Source organism: Carcharodon carcharias, chromosome 15, assembly GCF_017639515.1.
Source record: "Carcharodon carcharias isolate sCarCar2 chromosome 15, sCarCar2.pri, whole genome shotgun sequence".
Classification (NCBI taxonomy): Eukaryota; Metazoa; Chordata; class Chondrichthyes; order Lamniformes; family Lamnidae; genus Carcharodon; species Carcharodon carcharias.
In genome coordinates this window covers 57,519,141-57,533,773 of record NC_054481.1, presented here as the reverse complement: position 1 = coordinate 57,533,773, position 14,633 = coordinate 57,519,141, and the positions used below count along the sequence as shown (strand labels likewise).

Genomic DNA, 14,633 nt, shown 5'->3' with positions numbered 1-14,633 from the left:
TGGAACAATTTGTGGTATGAAGCTTTGTGTTGTAATGTTTTTATTTCTATAAGAGGAAATACACATTAAATACACATTATTCAGCAGCAGATAATACAATTCTGCAGCACCCTGTTATCTAAAGCAGAGGCAAGAAAGACAAAGATTCCTTTGACACATCCGGATGTAGGTCCCCGAGCAGCAATTGTTGCACCTTTGTGTCTTGTCTCCTCAGAAACACCCCTTTCATTTCACTTGTGTGTTAAATTCATATCCTTTTTGTATTATGCAAAGAGCAACAAAGATTAATGAAGAAAAGTATTGGGTGGGAGAAGGGGAGGAGGATAGGGTGAAGGAAACACCTGAAATGACAAAATGGTAGATATATACATCAAAACCCAGTAACGTGGAAAAAAGTAACAGCCAAAGCTACCTTAAAATTCAAATTACAAAACTTTTTTTCAAAGATAATTTTTCCTTAATAAGGCTCTCTAAGTGGGCCTAGCTAGTGACAAGCACAATAAGGGCATAAACAAGAGCAAGGGTAGGCTAGTCAGCTCTTCAAGCCTGTTCTACCATTCGATAGTCTACCTCAGCTACACCTTCCTGCATAATCTCCATGTTCCTTGATTTTCCTTTAGTATCCCAAAATGCACTCATTTGTCTGGAATATATTCTCAATGGCTGAGCATCCATCTTGGACAGAAAATTCTATGGATTCACAAACCTTTGAGTGAAGAAATTTTTTATCTCAATCCTAAAAACACTTGACCCCTTATTCTGAGACTGTGACACACAATTCTAGACTCTACAGCCAGCGGAAAAATCCTCCCAGCATCTACCCCGTCAAGCTCCTTAAGAATTTTATATGTTTCATAGGATCATAAATAAGATCATAAGAAATAGCAGCAGGAGTAGTGCATTGAACCCAATCCTTCAATCAATAATATCATGGCTGATCTGATTGTGGCCTTAACTCCACAATCCTGCCTGTCCCCTACAACCCTTGACTCCCTTACCAAACAAAAATCTGTCTAACAGCCTTGAATATATTCAAAGACCTAGCCTCCATGGCTCTCTGTGGAAGAGAATTCCAAACATTAACCACCCTCCAAGAGAAGAAATTCCTCTTCATCAGCGATAAATGGGAGACTCCTTATTTTTGAACTGTGCCCCCTAGTTCTAGATTCCTTCACGACAGAAAACATTCTTTCAGCATCAACTCTGTTGAGCCCCCTCAAAATCTTATATGTTTCAATAAGATCACCTCTCATTCTTCTAGACTCCAATGAATATAGGCTGAACCTGCTCAACCTTTCCTCCGTAAGACAACCCTTTCATCCCAGGAATCAGCTTAGTGAACTATCTAAACTTCTTCCAATGCAAGAATATACTTCCTTAAGTAAGGAGACCAAAACTGTACACAGTACTCCAAATGCGGTCTCACTAATGCCTGTACAGTTGTAGCAAGACTTCCCTACTATTATTCTCTGTCCACCTTGCAAGAAAGGCCAACGTTTTATTTGCCTTCCTAATTGTACCTACGTGCCAACTTTTTGCAATTCATATACAAGAATACCCAGATCCCCCTGTACCGCCGGGACCTTTCCAGAAACTAGGGAATTTTGGAAGATTACAACTAATGCATCCAATATCTCTGCAGCCACTTCCTTTAAGACCCTAGTATGCAGGCCGTCAGGTCCCGAGGACTTGCAACATTCAGTCCCATTTTCCTAGTATTTTTTACTCCAGTTATTGTGATTGTCTTCAGTGCCTCTCTATCTCTCTTTTGCCCCTGCTTGTCTACTATGCTTAGGATGCTTTTTGTGTCTTGTGATCACATCCACAAACATTCACTTGCATCACTGACGCACAGTAGCAGCAGTGTGTACCATCTACAAGATGCACTGCAGGAATTCACCAATGCTGCTTCGACATCACCTTCCAAATCCATGACCACTACCATCCAGAAGGACAAGGGCAGCAGACAGGTGGGAATATCACCTGCAAGTTCCCCTCCAAGTCACTCACCACCCTGACTTGGAAATATATTGCTATTCCTTCACTGTCACTGGGTCAAAATCCTGGAACTCCCTTCCTAACAGCACTGTGGGTGTACCTACATCACATGGACTGCAGTGGTTCAAGAAGGCAGCTCACCACCACCTTCTCAAGGGCAATTAGACATAGGTAATAAATGCTGGCCCAGCCAGTGAAGTGCACATCCCGTGAATGAATAAAAAAATGAGCTAGAGTGACGGCAAGGGTCTAAAATCAACAGTAAGAAGTGGCTTTGATATGTTAATGAACCAAGAGAAACTTCAATCAGAGATTTACATAAAGCCATAATGGACTAGTTTGAATTGAGTTGTTTTAGTTCAAAGGAGATATATGCAGGCTGTAAAAAGGTGTAACTCTGAGGGTGGTTAAGTTAAGATTTGCAGAACTGTTTTAAAGTACTATTTACTGTGTAAAGCCATTCTTGTAGTTAAGTGTAATTGTGTTTTATTTTTTCACTAGTCTTTAAATAAAAGTTTACTATAAAAACATCACAATTAGTCGGGGACATCATTTCCTGATTTCAGAACCTCCTAATACTATACAAATTGAAAAAACCGTTTTGGCAGCCATTTAAAGTTTCCCTTTGGGATTCGGGCAGCTTGGCATTTATCATCAGTCATGCCATAACAACCCGCAAGTTGACTTTGTGATTTGTGCACAACGACATCCAGATCCCTCAGAGTACCAACATTTTCCAGTCTCACCTGGACAAAATTCAGGCTTGGGCTGATAAGTGGGAAGTAACATTTGTGCCACACAAATGCCAGGCAATAACTGTCTCCAACAACAGAGAATCTAACCAACTTCCCTTGACATTCAATGGCATTACCATCGTTGAATCTCCCCCCAACAACATCCTGGGGGGTTACCATTGACCAGAAACTGAACTGGTCAAGCCATATACATACTACGACTTTAATAGTAGGTCAGAGGCTGGGAATTCTGCGAACTCACTTCCTGACTCCCTAACGCTGTCCATCATGTACATACTCCCCACTTGCCCGGATGAGTGCAGTTCCAACAACACTCAAGAAGCTTTACATTGTCCAGGACAAATCAGCCCGCTTGATTGACACCCCATCCACCACCTTAAACATCCACTCCCTCCACCACCAATGCAGTGGCAGCAGTGTATACCATCTACAAGATGCACTGCAGCAACACACCCAAGTTCCTTTGACAGCACCTTCCAAACCCACAACCTCTACCATTTAGAAGGACAAGGGCAGCAGGTGCATGGGAGCACCACCACCTGAAAGTTCCCTTCCAAGCCACTCACCATCCTGATTTGGAACTATGTTGTCATCTCTCACTGTTGTTGGGTCAAAAAGCTGGAACTCCCTCCCTACACCACATGGACTGCAGCGATTCCAGAACATGGCTCAGCACCACCTTCTGAAGGAAAATTAAGGTTAGGCAATAAATGCTGGCCTACCCAGCAACTCCCACATCCCCTGAACAAATATATATAAAAAATGTTTTCTACTTTTCCTACTAAAGTGGTTAACTTAACACTTCTCCACATTATATTCTATCTAGTTTTGAATGAGGGAAAACTCTCACCTGCTCCTCCCATATTTCTCACCTCTTTCTTCCCCAAGGCCCATCATCTTGAACTGAACATGTGTACGTCAAGACGTTCAACATCTGGGCTGACGCGTTTACGTCAGACGTCCTGTGAGCATTTGGCGCGCGGCATGTGGTTCAGTCTCTTGATGAAAGCGGCTCCATGATATTCGCTGTGTCGGTTTGGCGGAGCCTCCTGGCGGTGGTGGGCCTCTCTCTAGCAGCCGAAGGACTCTACTACCTGATCCGTTACCTAAAGCGGCTCCGTGAGCGGCGGCCGCAGGTGCTTTTCTTCCCGGCGCCGGTGACATGCGTGCGGCCACTATTGCTGTCAAGTCCCGGGCATTGCGACTGCGGCCTGTCGCACCGGGAGAGCTCCCTGAGCTGCCTGGCCCGCTTGCTGCTCAGTGCTCGACACTCGCTTGATGTTTGCGTGTTCACCATCTCCAGCCTGGAGCTGAGCAACTCGGTGCTGGCGGTGCATGGCCGTGGGGTGCGGGTCCGGGTCATTACCGACTCCGACTACATGGCGCTGGCTGGCTCTCAGGTCGGCACCTTCAGGAGGGCTGGTGAGTGAATTAGGTCTTCAACCGACCCTCATCCATCTCTGTTAACTCCAGACCCGACTATTCAACAGTTCGCTTGACTGCCTCAGCACCCGCCCCTCCTCACCCCTCACCCCCACCGATGGCGTTTGGAAGGTTCACTAAGTTGACTCCTGGGATGAAAGGGTTGCCTAATAAGAAAAGGTTGTATAGGTTGGAGCTATACTCATTGGAGTTCAGAAGAATGAAAGGTAATTAGGCAGTCTACATTGGACGTCTCTCCATTACAGTGAGATTGTTGGTTAAATATATCTTGAGGGGCTCAACTCTGTAAATGTGGGGTAAGGTGAGGAAGGCAGGCCTCTATGAACTACCACAGCTGGTACAGGGATTAAACCCATGCCATTGGCTTCATTCTGCATCACACTCTACTCATATAGCTAACTGAGAAGAATAAGAGGTGTTTGTAGTATAAGCATATCTGGCAAAGCATGGGTTAATGTGGGACTGGGAAACAGTACTGCCTACAGTGTGATTTAAAGAGATACATGACCTGAGACTAGGGTCAGTTGTGGACTGGACAGAGACCTGTGTAGAAGCAAGAATGGAGGTAGCTTGGGCTATACCCTGTATATGTGTGCATAGTTACGTGTCATCAATAAACACTAAATGTTCAACCATACAAGGCTCAGAATCTTTGTGAGACCTACTGAACATACAACAGTGTTCTTAATGAAACATACAAGATTCTGAGGGGGCTTGATGATGAGAGGATCTTTCTCTCGTGGGGAATCTAGAACTGGTGAGGGGGAAGCACAGTTTGACAATAAAAGGTGTCTGCTAGTTAAACCTGAGATGAGGAGGAATTCCTTTTGAGAGCTGTTAATCTTGGGACTTATCTACCCCAGAGAGCTGTGGAGGTTGGGTCGTTGAATATATTCAAGGCTGTTAGACAGATCTTAGATCTACAAGGGAGTCAAAGGTTATGGGGACAGGTAGAAAAGTGGAGTTAAGGCTCAAGGAGCCAAATTGTCTAAACCTGCTCATTTGGCTGTAGTTTTATGCTCTGCAGTATTACTGACATAACTTCCAACTACAAAGTGGGCATGAGCATAAATGTATAACCAGCAGTTTTGCAATTGTTTCAGTGCTATATGCCCTTTGCATAAATGTGGTGTCCTGCTAGGACCAGTACATTTTTTTTTTGCTGAGAAACTGACTACTCTATCACTATGAATTGCAGTCCCCCACTTAGGTGGAGTAAGGTTAACTGATGTACTTCAACAAAAACAAATATGATATTTGTGAAGTCAGTACACACTAGCATAACCTACCCCAAAGGCTTTCATTATCCTTCAGAGAGGCCTTGATGATACAATTGAACTGTGAAGATGATCTAAAATCACTCTTTGTTGACAGGTATAGAAGTCCGACATGATCAGGATACAAACTACATGCACCACAAATTCGCACTAATTGACGGATTGACCCTTGTGACTGGATCTTTGAATTGGAGTGCCCAGGGTATTTTTGGAAATAAAGAAAATGTAATTATAATTAAAAACACTGATATTGTGAAGGCATTTGTAGAAGAATTTGGACGACTTTGGAATGAATATGATCCAGCAAAGTACAGCTTTTCTCCTCAAAGATGAATAGAACCCCACTAGTTTTGAGCAAGCATGGATTCTGCAGTAGTCCATTGGCAGTACTATTGGAGACAGCGGCAAGTAATACTTAAAATGTATCATAATTTCGATTGGATAAAATACGTTTGGCTTTGAAACTGTATTTCTATGAATCACATACATTTGTGAGAAAAAGATGACAGAACAACATATGTTCTCAGAAATAGAATATTTTAAGACGTTGCCATATGAATTTAAAAACTGAAATAGTGAATAGTGTGTAAGGACTCTAAAATATTTACAACAGCTTCCATTTATATAGTGCCTATAACATATGAAAGAGCCCAAGATGCTTAACAGAAATGTAATCAGAAAAAACGAGATATGAGGGGTGACAAAAAATTGGTCAGAGAGGTAGGTTTTAAGGAGATACTTGAATGAAAGAGATGTAGAGGTTTAAGAAGGAAATGCTAGAGCTTAGGGCCTGGACAGCTGAAGGCATGGCTGTCAACGGTTGGGCAAAAGGAGTGGGGGATACACAAGAGGTAATTGTTAAAAGAACACAGTTCTGAATTGTGGGGCTCGAGAAGGTTATAGAAATAGCGAGAGACAAGGCCACGAAGGAAAGTTCAGTTTGTAAATCAGAATTCATTTGATTTCGCCCTCTCCACATCCTTTCCAGCTTTCAATTATCCTGAAACCCCTGCAAATGTGTATTGTTTATGGAAGACCCCATTAATAATTATTGTACCAGTGGGCAAATTGTTTGAGAAATCATCTTTTATAAGCATTTATAATTGGAGAATTGAGGTTTGCTGTACTGTGAACTGTGATAATTTGAAACACTGAATGAATGTTGTTTTGTAGCCACATGTATTTCACTTTCAATCCATTCCGTGATTGCTGTAGCATTTTAATCATGCATGATAGTTTGAATGTCAAATTGTCCGACAGTGTTTTGCTAGAGTTTTCATTGAGTTTGCATTAATGATACTTGTTTGTACCTGAGGTCAGTACAGATGGAACTTCTTATTGATGAGGAATAGCATGCAAAATAATCACTCCTCATGCCTTGTAGAAATGATTCTGCTTGATTTCAGTTTTCATGTCCTTGCAAGAATTGGATTCTTTAAACAACTCAAATTATTCACTCCACTTCGATTTTAACACTACTGTTGATTTGACAGCAGCAAGAGAATAGTTTGCAGCTATCATGTTTAATGGAAGTCAACTTTCTAGTATGTGTAGCTGTTGAACTTCTAGTTTTAAAAGTTGCTAATTTTTTTTTAGCTGTTTGCAATATGAATACGAATTGGAGGGGTTCACCATGCAACAACAGGATTTGTGTCCTGAGTTTAGAACTAAAGTGGCTGTTTGGGTAGGGTAGAGGGAGTTTTATTCTGAAGCTGATTGTTGTGCTGACATGAGTCCTTGATGTTGACAGTAGAAAACAGAAATGGAAGGTATTCCATTCCCAGCTTTGACTTTTACCTAAAGAGGTTTGTAGCTTTACAGCTTTGTAGGCTGTAATTCTCAAATTTAATTAACTGTATGTCCAGAACTTTTTTTTTTGCATATGGCATTTTGTTTTGCAACCATGTCAAAGAATAAAGATGACTGATGTGTTTCAATGTTAATTCTAGATCCATTACTAAAACAGGAAAATCAATTAAATGGCAAAACACTGTTTAGAATTAAAGTCCATGTCTGCCTTTGCCCTATATCTCTGAACTCTTCTACTGCCACACAGTGGTGGATCATATCTCTTGTACCAATAACCCGCCTTTTGTAGTCTTTAAATTTCAGTAGCATTCCTCATGTCAATATCAGCACACTGCACTGGTTGATCACAATAGCCAAGTAAGGAGAGGAGTGGATGGGGATTGCGTATCAGTTCCTAAAAGTAAGCACAAGAAGCATAACATGCATGTAGTAACTTTATAAAATACTGAATTGGTCAATTTTGGAAAAATCATTATTTGTTTTAAAACACATTGGATTGAAAGAAAGTAAAAATATACATTTATATAGCAACTTCAGGACATTAGTGTTCCAAAGCACCTTGCAGCCAATGAAATACTTTTAAAAATGTAGTTACTCTTATGGGAAAACCATACAGTCAGTTTGCACACAGCAATGTCTCTCCAACAGCTGTGAGATAAATTACCAGATAGCCCTTAACTAACATCACTAAAACAGATTAAATTTTGGCCTAGATCTTGGAAGAACTCCCCTACTTTCTTGGGAGTCTTATACATCCATCTGAAAGGGAAGCTGGGACCTCAGTTTAAAGTCTCAACTGAAATACATCTCTGTTGGTGCACTACATATTTAGTACTGCACAAGTATCAGCAGCCTAGATTATGTATCCAAGTCTGGAGTAAAGCTTGAACCCCCTAACTCCAAGGCAGGAGTGTGACCACTGAATCAACGTTGATAACTTTTATCCCCAACAATTGAAATTTTTCCCAGTCAACTGCTTCGGCTCTGTTCTTTTAAATATTGCTATCTAGCTGCAAATCCATATCTTAAGAACTGGGATCATTTCCTTGCTCTGCGAGAAAGCGTCCAACTTCCACTCCCAATCTCTCATAACAGTGCTGAAGTTTGGTAGCACTGTTTAGCACTGCTAAAAGTTTGCATTTTAACAGCCTGTAAATTGGAAGGGGAAAGGAAATCCAAACATGAAAAGGGTGAGAAACTAGACTGCACTGTATGGATTTCAAAATGAGAAGAACTTGTAGAATGGTGCACTTACAGCTTGGAATGAATTAAATGGATGCAATTGTGTGGGTCCAATCCAGGATTATTACTCCTTTTTAATTTGACATTGACAAATATTTGTTATCAAAATTGCTTTTAAGTTCTTATGAAAAAGAGCCAGTAGCACATTAAGTGGAAAGGGAAATGCAGAAATAGGTTATTGTTTTGAAACCAGCAGTCCAGCTGGTCGATTAACCATATATTTGCAATGCAAATAAGAGCCAGGTGGCACCTAAATAAAGTTGTAAATTTAAAGAGCATAAATTTAAAAAACTTGTAATTTAAAAGCTTATATTTTAACATCCCACGATGAGCAAACTAGTTAACTAAAACATTTGCAAAAATATTGAAATTAATGTTTTAAGATTGATTTAGAATTCATTGAAATCTTTCCTGTTCCAAAAATTGTATGTCGCTGACTGCTGTAAAAAAATTTGTCATGAGCTCCAGCTTTCACATTGCTGCAACAACTTCAAAATCAAAATTCATTGGGTATTTTTGTAAGCTCCCACTGATGGGACGATTCACTAAGTTTATTACAAAAACATCCAACTGTAGCTGATTTTTAATGCGTTGTATGGTAGCTGAGAAATGGTAGCTACAATGGAACCTGGACTTGATTTAAGCCTAGATGAATGTGTACTTTTAGTTCAGGGCTCACAACCTTGCATAATGCCTTCGATTGTATTAAAGAGCAGGTAAATCAAGGCATGATTAGATGATAAAAGTTTGCATTTTAACAGCCTGTAAATTGGAAGGGGAAAGGAAATCCAAATATGAAAAGGGTGAGAAACTAGACTGCACTGTATGGATTTCAAAATGAGAAGAACTTGTAGAATGGTGCACTTACAGCTTGGAATGAATTAAAGTTCCGAGGAGTATTAACCATTGTAATAAGTTACAAAGCTTGTGATGTGGTGAGAAATTGGATGTTGAATGAGGGATCGCCTATCTCACCAAGGCTCCATCAACAGCACTTTACAAACCTGTGATGTCTACCACCTAGAAGGACAAGGGCAGCAGATGCATGGAATATCACCACTTGCAAGTTCCTTTCCAAGCTACACACCACCCTGACTTAGAACTATACCACCATTTCTTTACTGTCACTGGGTCAAAAGGCATGGAGGTGGTGAAGATGTGTAACAACTTTGTGACATTTTGCTATGTTAAAGGTACTATATAAATGCAAGTTGTTGTAGTAAATCAGCCATTACATTGTAATAGATTACCACAACGTAGTGCAGTTGTCAACAAAATCATGAATTTGGACAATGAGTCGAGATCATTGATTTTTCTTTAAACAAGTTGGGAGAAAGGACAGAACCCTGGGGAATCCCTGAGTTGACGTTAAAAAGAACTAACGACTCCTATGACTCAATCAGTATTTGGAAACTAGACAGCTATGAGTATAGATTTTTGTGCAAGACCATTTGGTAACAACCCAGAATATAAATTGCAGCAATTATTGATTAGCCCTCTGGCTCACACCTTGAGTTCAGTTCTAATCACCACAAAACAAGTGATTTGCTGCATGTCCATCGTCTTACAGACAGAAGGATGTTCATGACATCAAGAAACAAGGGAGATCTTTGTGCACTGTAGAGAACGCAAAGAAAAGCCGCAAGTTTGATCTCTAGTGGCAAAGTTGAACTTGGAAAAACTTGGGATTTTCAGCCTGGAAAGTAGGTGTCTGAGACAGTTTGCATTTATATTATACCTTTCATGACCTCTATGTCCTGAAGTGCTTTATAAATAATGTAACACCCAAAACATGTTTGAAGGTTGGCAAAACGATTGTACCAGTGCATCAAATAGGTGCTGCATAAATTTCTGGCTAAACAAAAGACTGAAGTGAGTGAAGGGCTGAATTCTTCAACTCCTACAAATTATGTTTTTCAGCTCATGCTTCGCAGTTAATTTTTTAAAAATTTAATCATTGGAAATTGCCTAATTATCTCTGAAGAAAGGTTGATGGCATTGTAGAGTAGAAGAGATTAGCAGTGATGCCAATTCTGGTGGGTTCTAGTCAAACACATTAAAACATTGAACCAATGTGAAACAGTTGGTCAGTACAAGCTTGCATTTCCCTAACTTTAATTAAGTGCGTTAAGTTACAAAAAGAGAATTCAGTAGCGAATAAACAAGTTATCAGTTCAATAACATTCTTTAAACATAATATTACTGACAATTCTGTGCAGCTACTGTAGGTAAAGTTATATTTTGTAATTAAAACTTTAAAAAAAACCTAAAGTTTTGCTTCACAGAACAGAACCTGAGGACAAACATGGAACTCATTCACGAATTCGATATCCAAGGACCTTTTGTAGAAAGTACTTAGCAAAAAAAAGGTGGAACAGTTCTTGACTCAGGTTCTGCTGCACAGAAAACACATACAGAGTTCAGTAGCACAATGTGATGCAGAGTTTGTGTTCATCATCACTCTCATGACAATTAATTCTCATCTCCATTTCTGCATGTGATCCTTCAAACAACAGCCTCAGGAACTTTGCATTTACTAAAAAATCAGAGGAGGCTAGATGGGCAGAAAGTAGTCTTGGCAAGCAGTGCTGCAAGCACAGCATTGCATGTGCTGTATTTTCTTTATTTGTGTTCTTTATATCCTGTATATAAACTGAACTGTTGCTTTCAGTTTGAAATATATTTAAGATTAGTTCTAGCACCATGGATGTATCAAATGCTGGAATAGCTCCATTTCATCAGCCATCACATGAAACTTTAGTGATAAATGACATGCATGATTATGGGGGGAATCCCATTGCTGTGTACACATTGTACTGTTACATATTACAGGGAAATGAATTCGTTTGTTTGAAATGGTCTTTAAGTTAAGACTCTAATTTGTTGCATTACTTTTGTCCCCTTCAGACTGGGTTTTCCACTTTGGGAATGGAACATTGACCATTTAAGGTACCCGTTAACAGCATCAAAGCACTCTCAGATCAGGGACACCACAGATTAGAAACTGCAAAATTTGCTCAAGCATAGCTGTGACATAATTAAGTTCCTTCCACATTTCCCAAGCGTGTGCCTCAAGGACCCTACTGCACAGTAGGAATTTCTATTCCTTGGTGAGCTTGTCAATTTAGTAACCATTTATGAACAGCTGTTATGAAGGTGAACAGTAATGGAGTGAATTCAACTTTGATCCATATACAAGATGCAGAAGTGAAAGGATACCATTTAACTTACTGCAGCACCCATTCTCCATGCCAAATTCACTATTTCTCAAAGATGGCTTCCCATCACCACAGCCTGATACTGGGAGAGGGAAGGCCAAGATCAACTCAGGTTAACATCTATTCCTGTTTCCTTTCTGCCCACTAGAATTAGGTTTGGGTTTAAAGCTACCACATTTGCTTCCTGTTTTACGTGAAGTTTTGACATTAGGGCCTAGAAATTTGACTGAGCAGCACCTATTTTTTGGGTGCTAAACAGCCACTTAAGACTTGAATATGGCAGGCATGAGCAGGATGTGCACCAACCAACACCCACACCTGAGGCAGGAGATAGGCTCATTATTTACATATGCAAAGGATTCAACACCTGCTTGAAGCCTCCTCTGCAACATTAGTTTACCCTGAAGCAGCTGCAATAGGAAAATTCAGGTGTGCAAGCATTCTAACAGACTGTCCTTAAAGGAACTGCTGCAGGCAGCAACCAAGGTAAATATTTAAAATATACTGCACATCCTGACCCCACATTAAACCATTGTAATGCTGCTGGACAGTGTTCCCTGTCATCTCATCCACTGGCATCCACCCCCTTCCCTCCCAACCACTACCACCCTTCCAACCTATTGGGGTTGATTGTCCATGCCTGTTTAGGTCTACATCAGTGGCAATAGCCAGCTATTTAAGAACAGTAGCAAAAAGGAATCTTGCACTGATCCTTGGCCTACTGTCAATTTACTGGGTCCTGTGTTTGCTGCATGCCTCTTCATTGCTCTGATCTGGGAGGAGTTCAGTATAAGGCATTCTTCTGGATGCCTTTCCAGAAACAAACAGGAAAATAGGATCAGTGAGCCAGGAAACCTCCTTTTTGCCTCACTACTATTGCAGCACCTGACATATACCCATTTGTTCGGAGTCTGGGCAATAAACGATCCCCAGGTGTGATGGACAGCAAAGTCGGATTTATTTTATGTAGAGGATAGAAATGTTTTTCCTAAAAGTAACAGGGAAGAAGAATTCCCAGATATTAAAACAATTTTTGGTTACTTTACTCAAGGGATTCATTGGTATTTAACACAGGTCAAGCATAACTTCAAGACATGGACTGCAAATCTGATTGTTAATAAAATGTCACATTATGGGTTAATGTGCAAAGTCAGGATGAACCAGATGTTTGTTCCCTGTAAGATTAATGATTGCTAACGTGAGGCAGTCTATTTAATTGAAGAGAGAGTAGCCATGGCCCAAAGGAATGTTGAATGCAGCAATCTTCTAGTCCTTGGGTTCAAAGAGCTTCATCCGTTCTTGCACTGTGAGACCTTCTTTTAGGCTCTATAGAGGAAGAGGGAAATGATTTATTCATGTGGTTATTTTGGGCGTCCTTTTCACCACAAAAACATGATGCTTGCTTTTATCCAGAATATGAACTGAATTGCAGTCAATGAGTTAAATATTCTGGTTAAACTATTGTAGAATCACAGAATTTTTACAACGCATCAAGTCTGCACTGGCTCACTGAAAGAGCAATCTACCTAGTCCCACTTCCCTGGCTTATCCCCGTGAAACTGTACGTTCTTTCTTTTCACATAGAAATTAAATTCCTTTTTGAACACCTCAATGAAACCTGCCTCTAACACCCTCTCCTTGCTTTTCTTATTAGTTTTTTCACTTCCCCTCTGGTGCTTCTGTATTCAGCCTGATTCTTAGTTGTATTTTCTACATGACATCTGTCATACATGCACTTCTTCCTTTTCATCTTCAGCTCTAACTCTCGTCATCAAGGGCACTCAGGATTTATTTGTCCTACCTTTCCCCTTCAAGGGAATATACTTTGATATTGCCTACAATACTGTTCCTTTGAAGGTGGCCCATTGTTCAGCCACCATCTTTTCTGCCAACATTTGATTCCAACTCACTGGAGCTGGATGCATTTTCATCCCATCAAATTTGACTTTCCCCCAATTAATTATCCCTGCAACGGATTGTTCCTTGTCCTTTCCCATGGCTAACCTAAACCTTATGATACAATGGTCACTTTCCCCAAAATGCTGTCCCACTGATAATTGATCCACTTGGGCCAACTCATTCCCCAGAACCAGGTCCAACCTGCCCTCTTGATGGACTGGAAACACACTGCTGCAGAAAATTATCTTGAACGCATTCCAGGAACTCTCGCCCCTCTTGTTCCTTTGCACTATTCCTATCTTAGTCTATATTTTGATAATTGAACCCCCCATTACAATAACTATGGTTGGGATTCATTGTGCCCGATTGGAAAATCTCGTAAGACGACCCTAGATGCGTTTCCTGGCACTGTAAATCCCAGTGATTGTCCCCACCCCCAGTGGCAAGTTGCATTTCCCGCTGTCGGATATCGGAAACTTAATGTGAATACATTTGCATATCATTATTGTGACCACACACCGGAATCTCCCTCCATCCCCCCCAAGTCAAACTTAAACCCCACATTGGCGTAATTTTAGAATGGCATGATTTACAACTGACTGAACTTCAAGGGGAACTAGGAGGTGAGTGCACACAACTTAGTGCAGCGCTCACAAGGATCCTGATGCAAGGAAGCAGCTCTGCAGATTCGGAGCAGTCAAACAATTCTCCACAGCGGGTTCTTTGTGGCTGGCTTGTGGTGCTGGGGCTAGGGCAACAGTGCCAGAGAGAAGGAGACCTTGGGACAATGGCAAGTGCCAGAGAGGAGACAACATTGAGGCTAGGGCAACAGTGCAGAGGGGATTCGTATAGACCGAAGATTGTACACTAATACATGCCGGGGGTGGGGTGGGGGTGAGGAAAACAGCAAGGCCAATGGAAAAATGTCAAAGGTGAGCACTCTTCCGCAGCTGAGACCATCTAGCTTGAACTCAGTTTACATGCTTGGAGTC

At 40.9% G+C, this 14,633-nt stretch overlaps 2 protein-coding genes across 3 annotated transcripts in view; one reads left to right on the top strand and one right to left on the bottom strand.

Moving 5' to 3' along the window:
- Window positions 1–3,731: 3,731 nt before the first annotated feature.
- Window positions 3,732–8,196, top strand: pld6 (phospholipase D family, member 6). The gene is made up of 2 exons (XM_041206335.1): window positions 3,732–4,175; window positions 5,571–8,196. The coding sequence occupies exons 1-2, from the start codon at window positions 3,770–3,772 to the stop codon at window positions 5,804–5,806; spliced, it is 642 nt and encodes a 213-aa protein (XP_041062269.1). The 5' UTR covers window positions 3,732–3,769; the 3' UTR covers window positions 5,807–8,196.
- A 2,414-nt stretch (window positions 8,197–10,610) lies between these two features.
- Window positions 10,611–14,633, bottom strand: part of LOC121288054 (myosin phosphatase Rho-interacting protein-like) — a 235,057-nt gene continuing 231,034 nt past the window's right edge. For both annotated transcript variants that reach the window (XM_041206333.1, XM_041206334.1), the window contains exon 23: window positions 10,611–13,068. In XM_041206333.1, coding sequence (XP_041062267.1) covers window positions 13,009–13,068 — 60 coding nt within the window. In that variant the 3' untranslated portion in view covers window positions 10,611–13,008. The remainder of the gene's footprint in view (window positions 13,069–14,633) is intronic.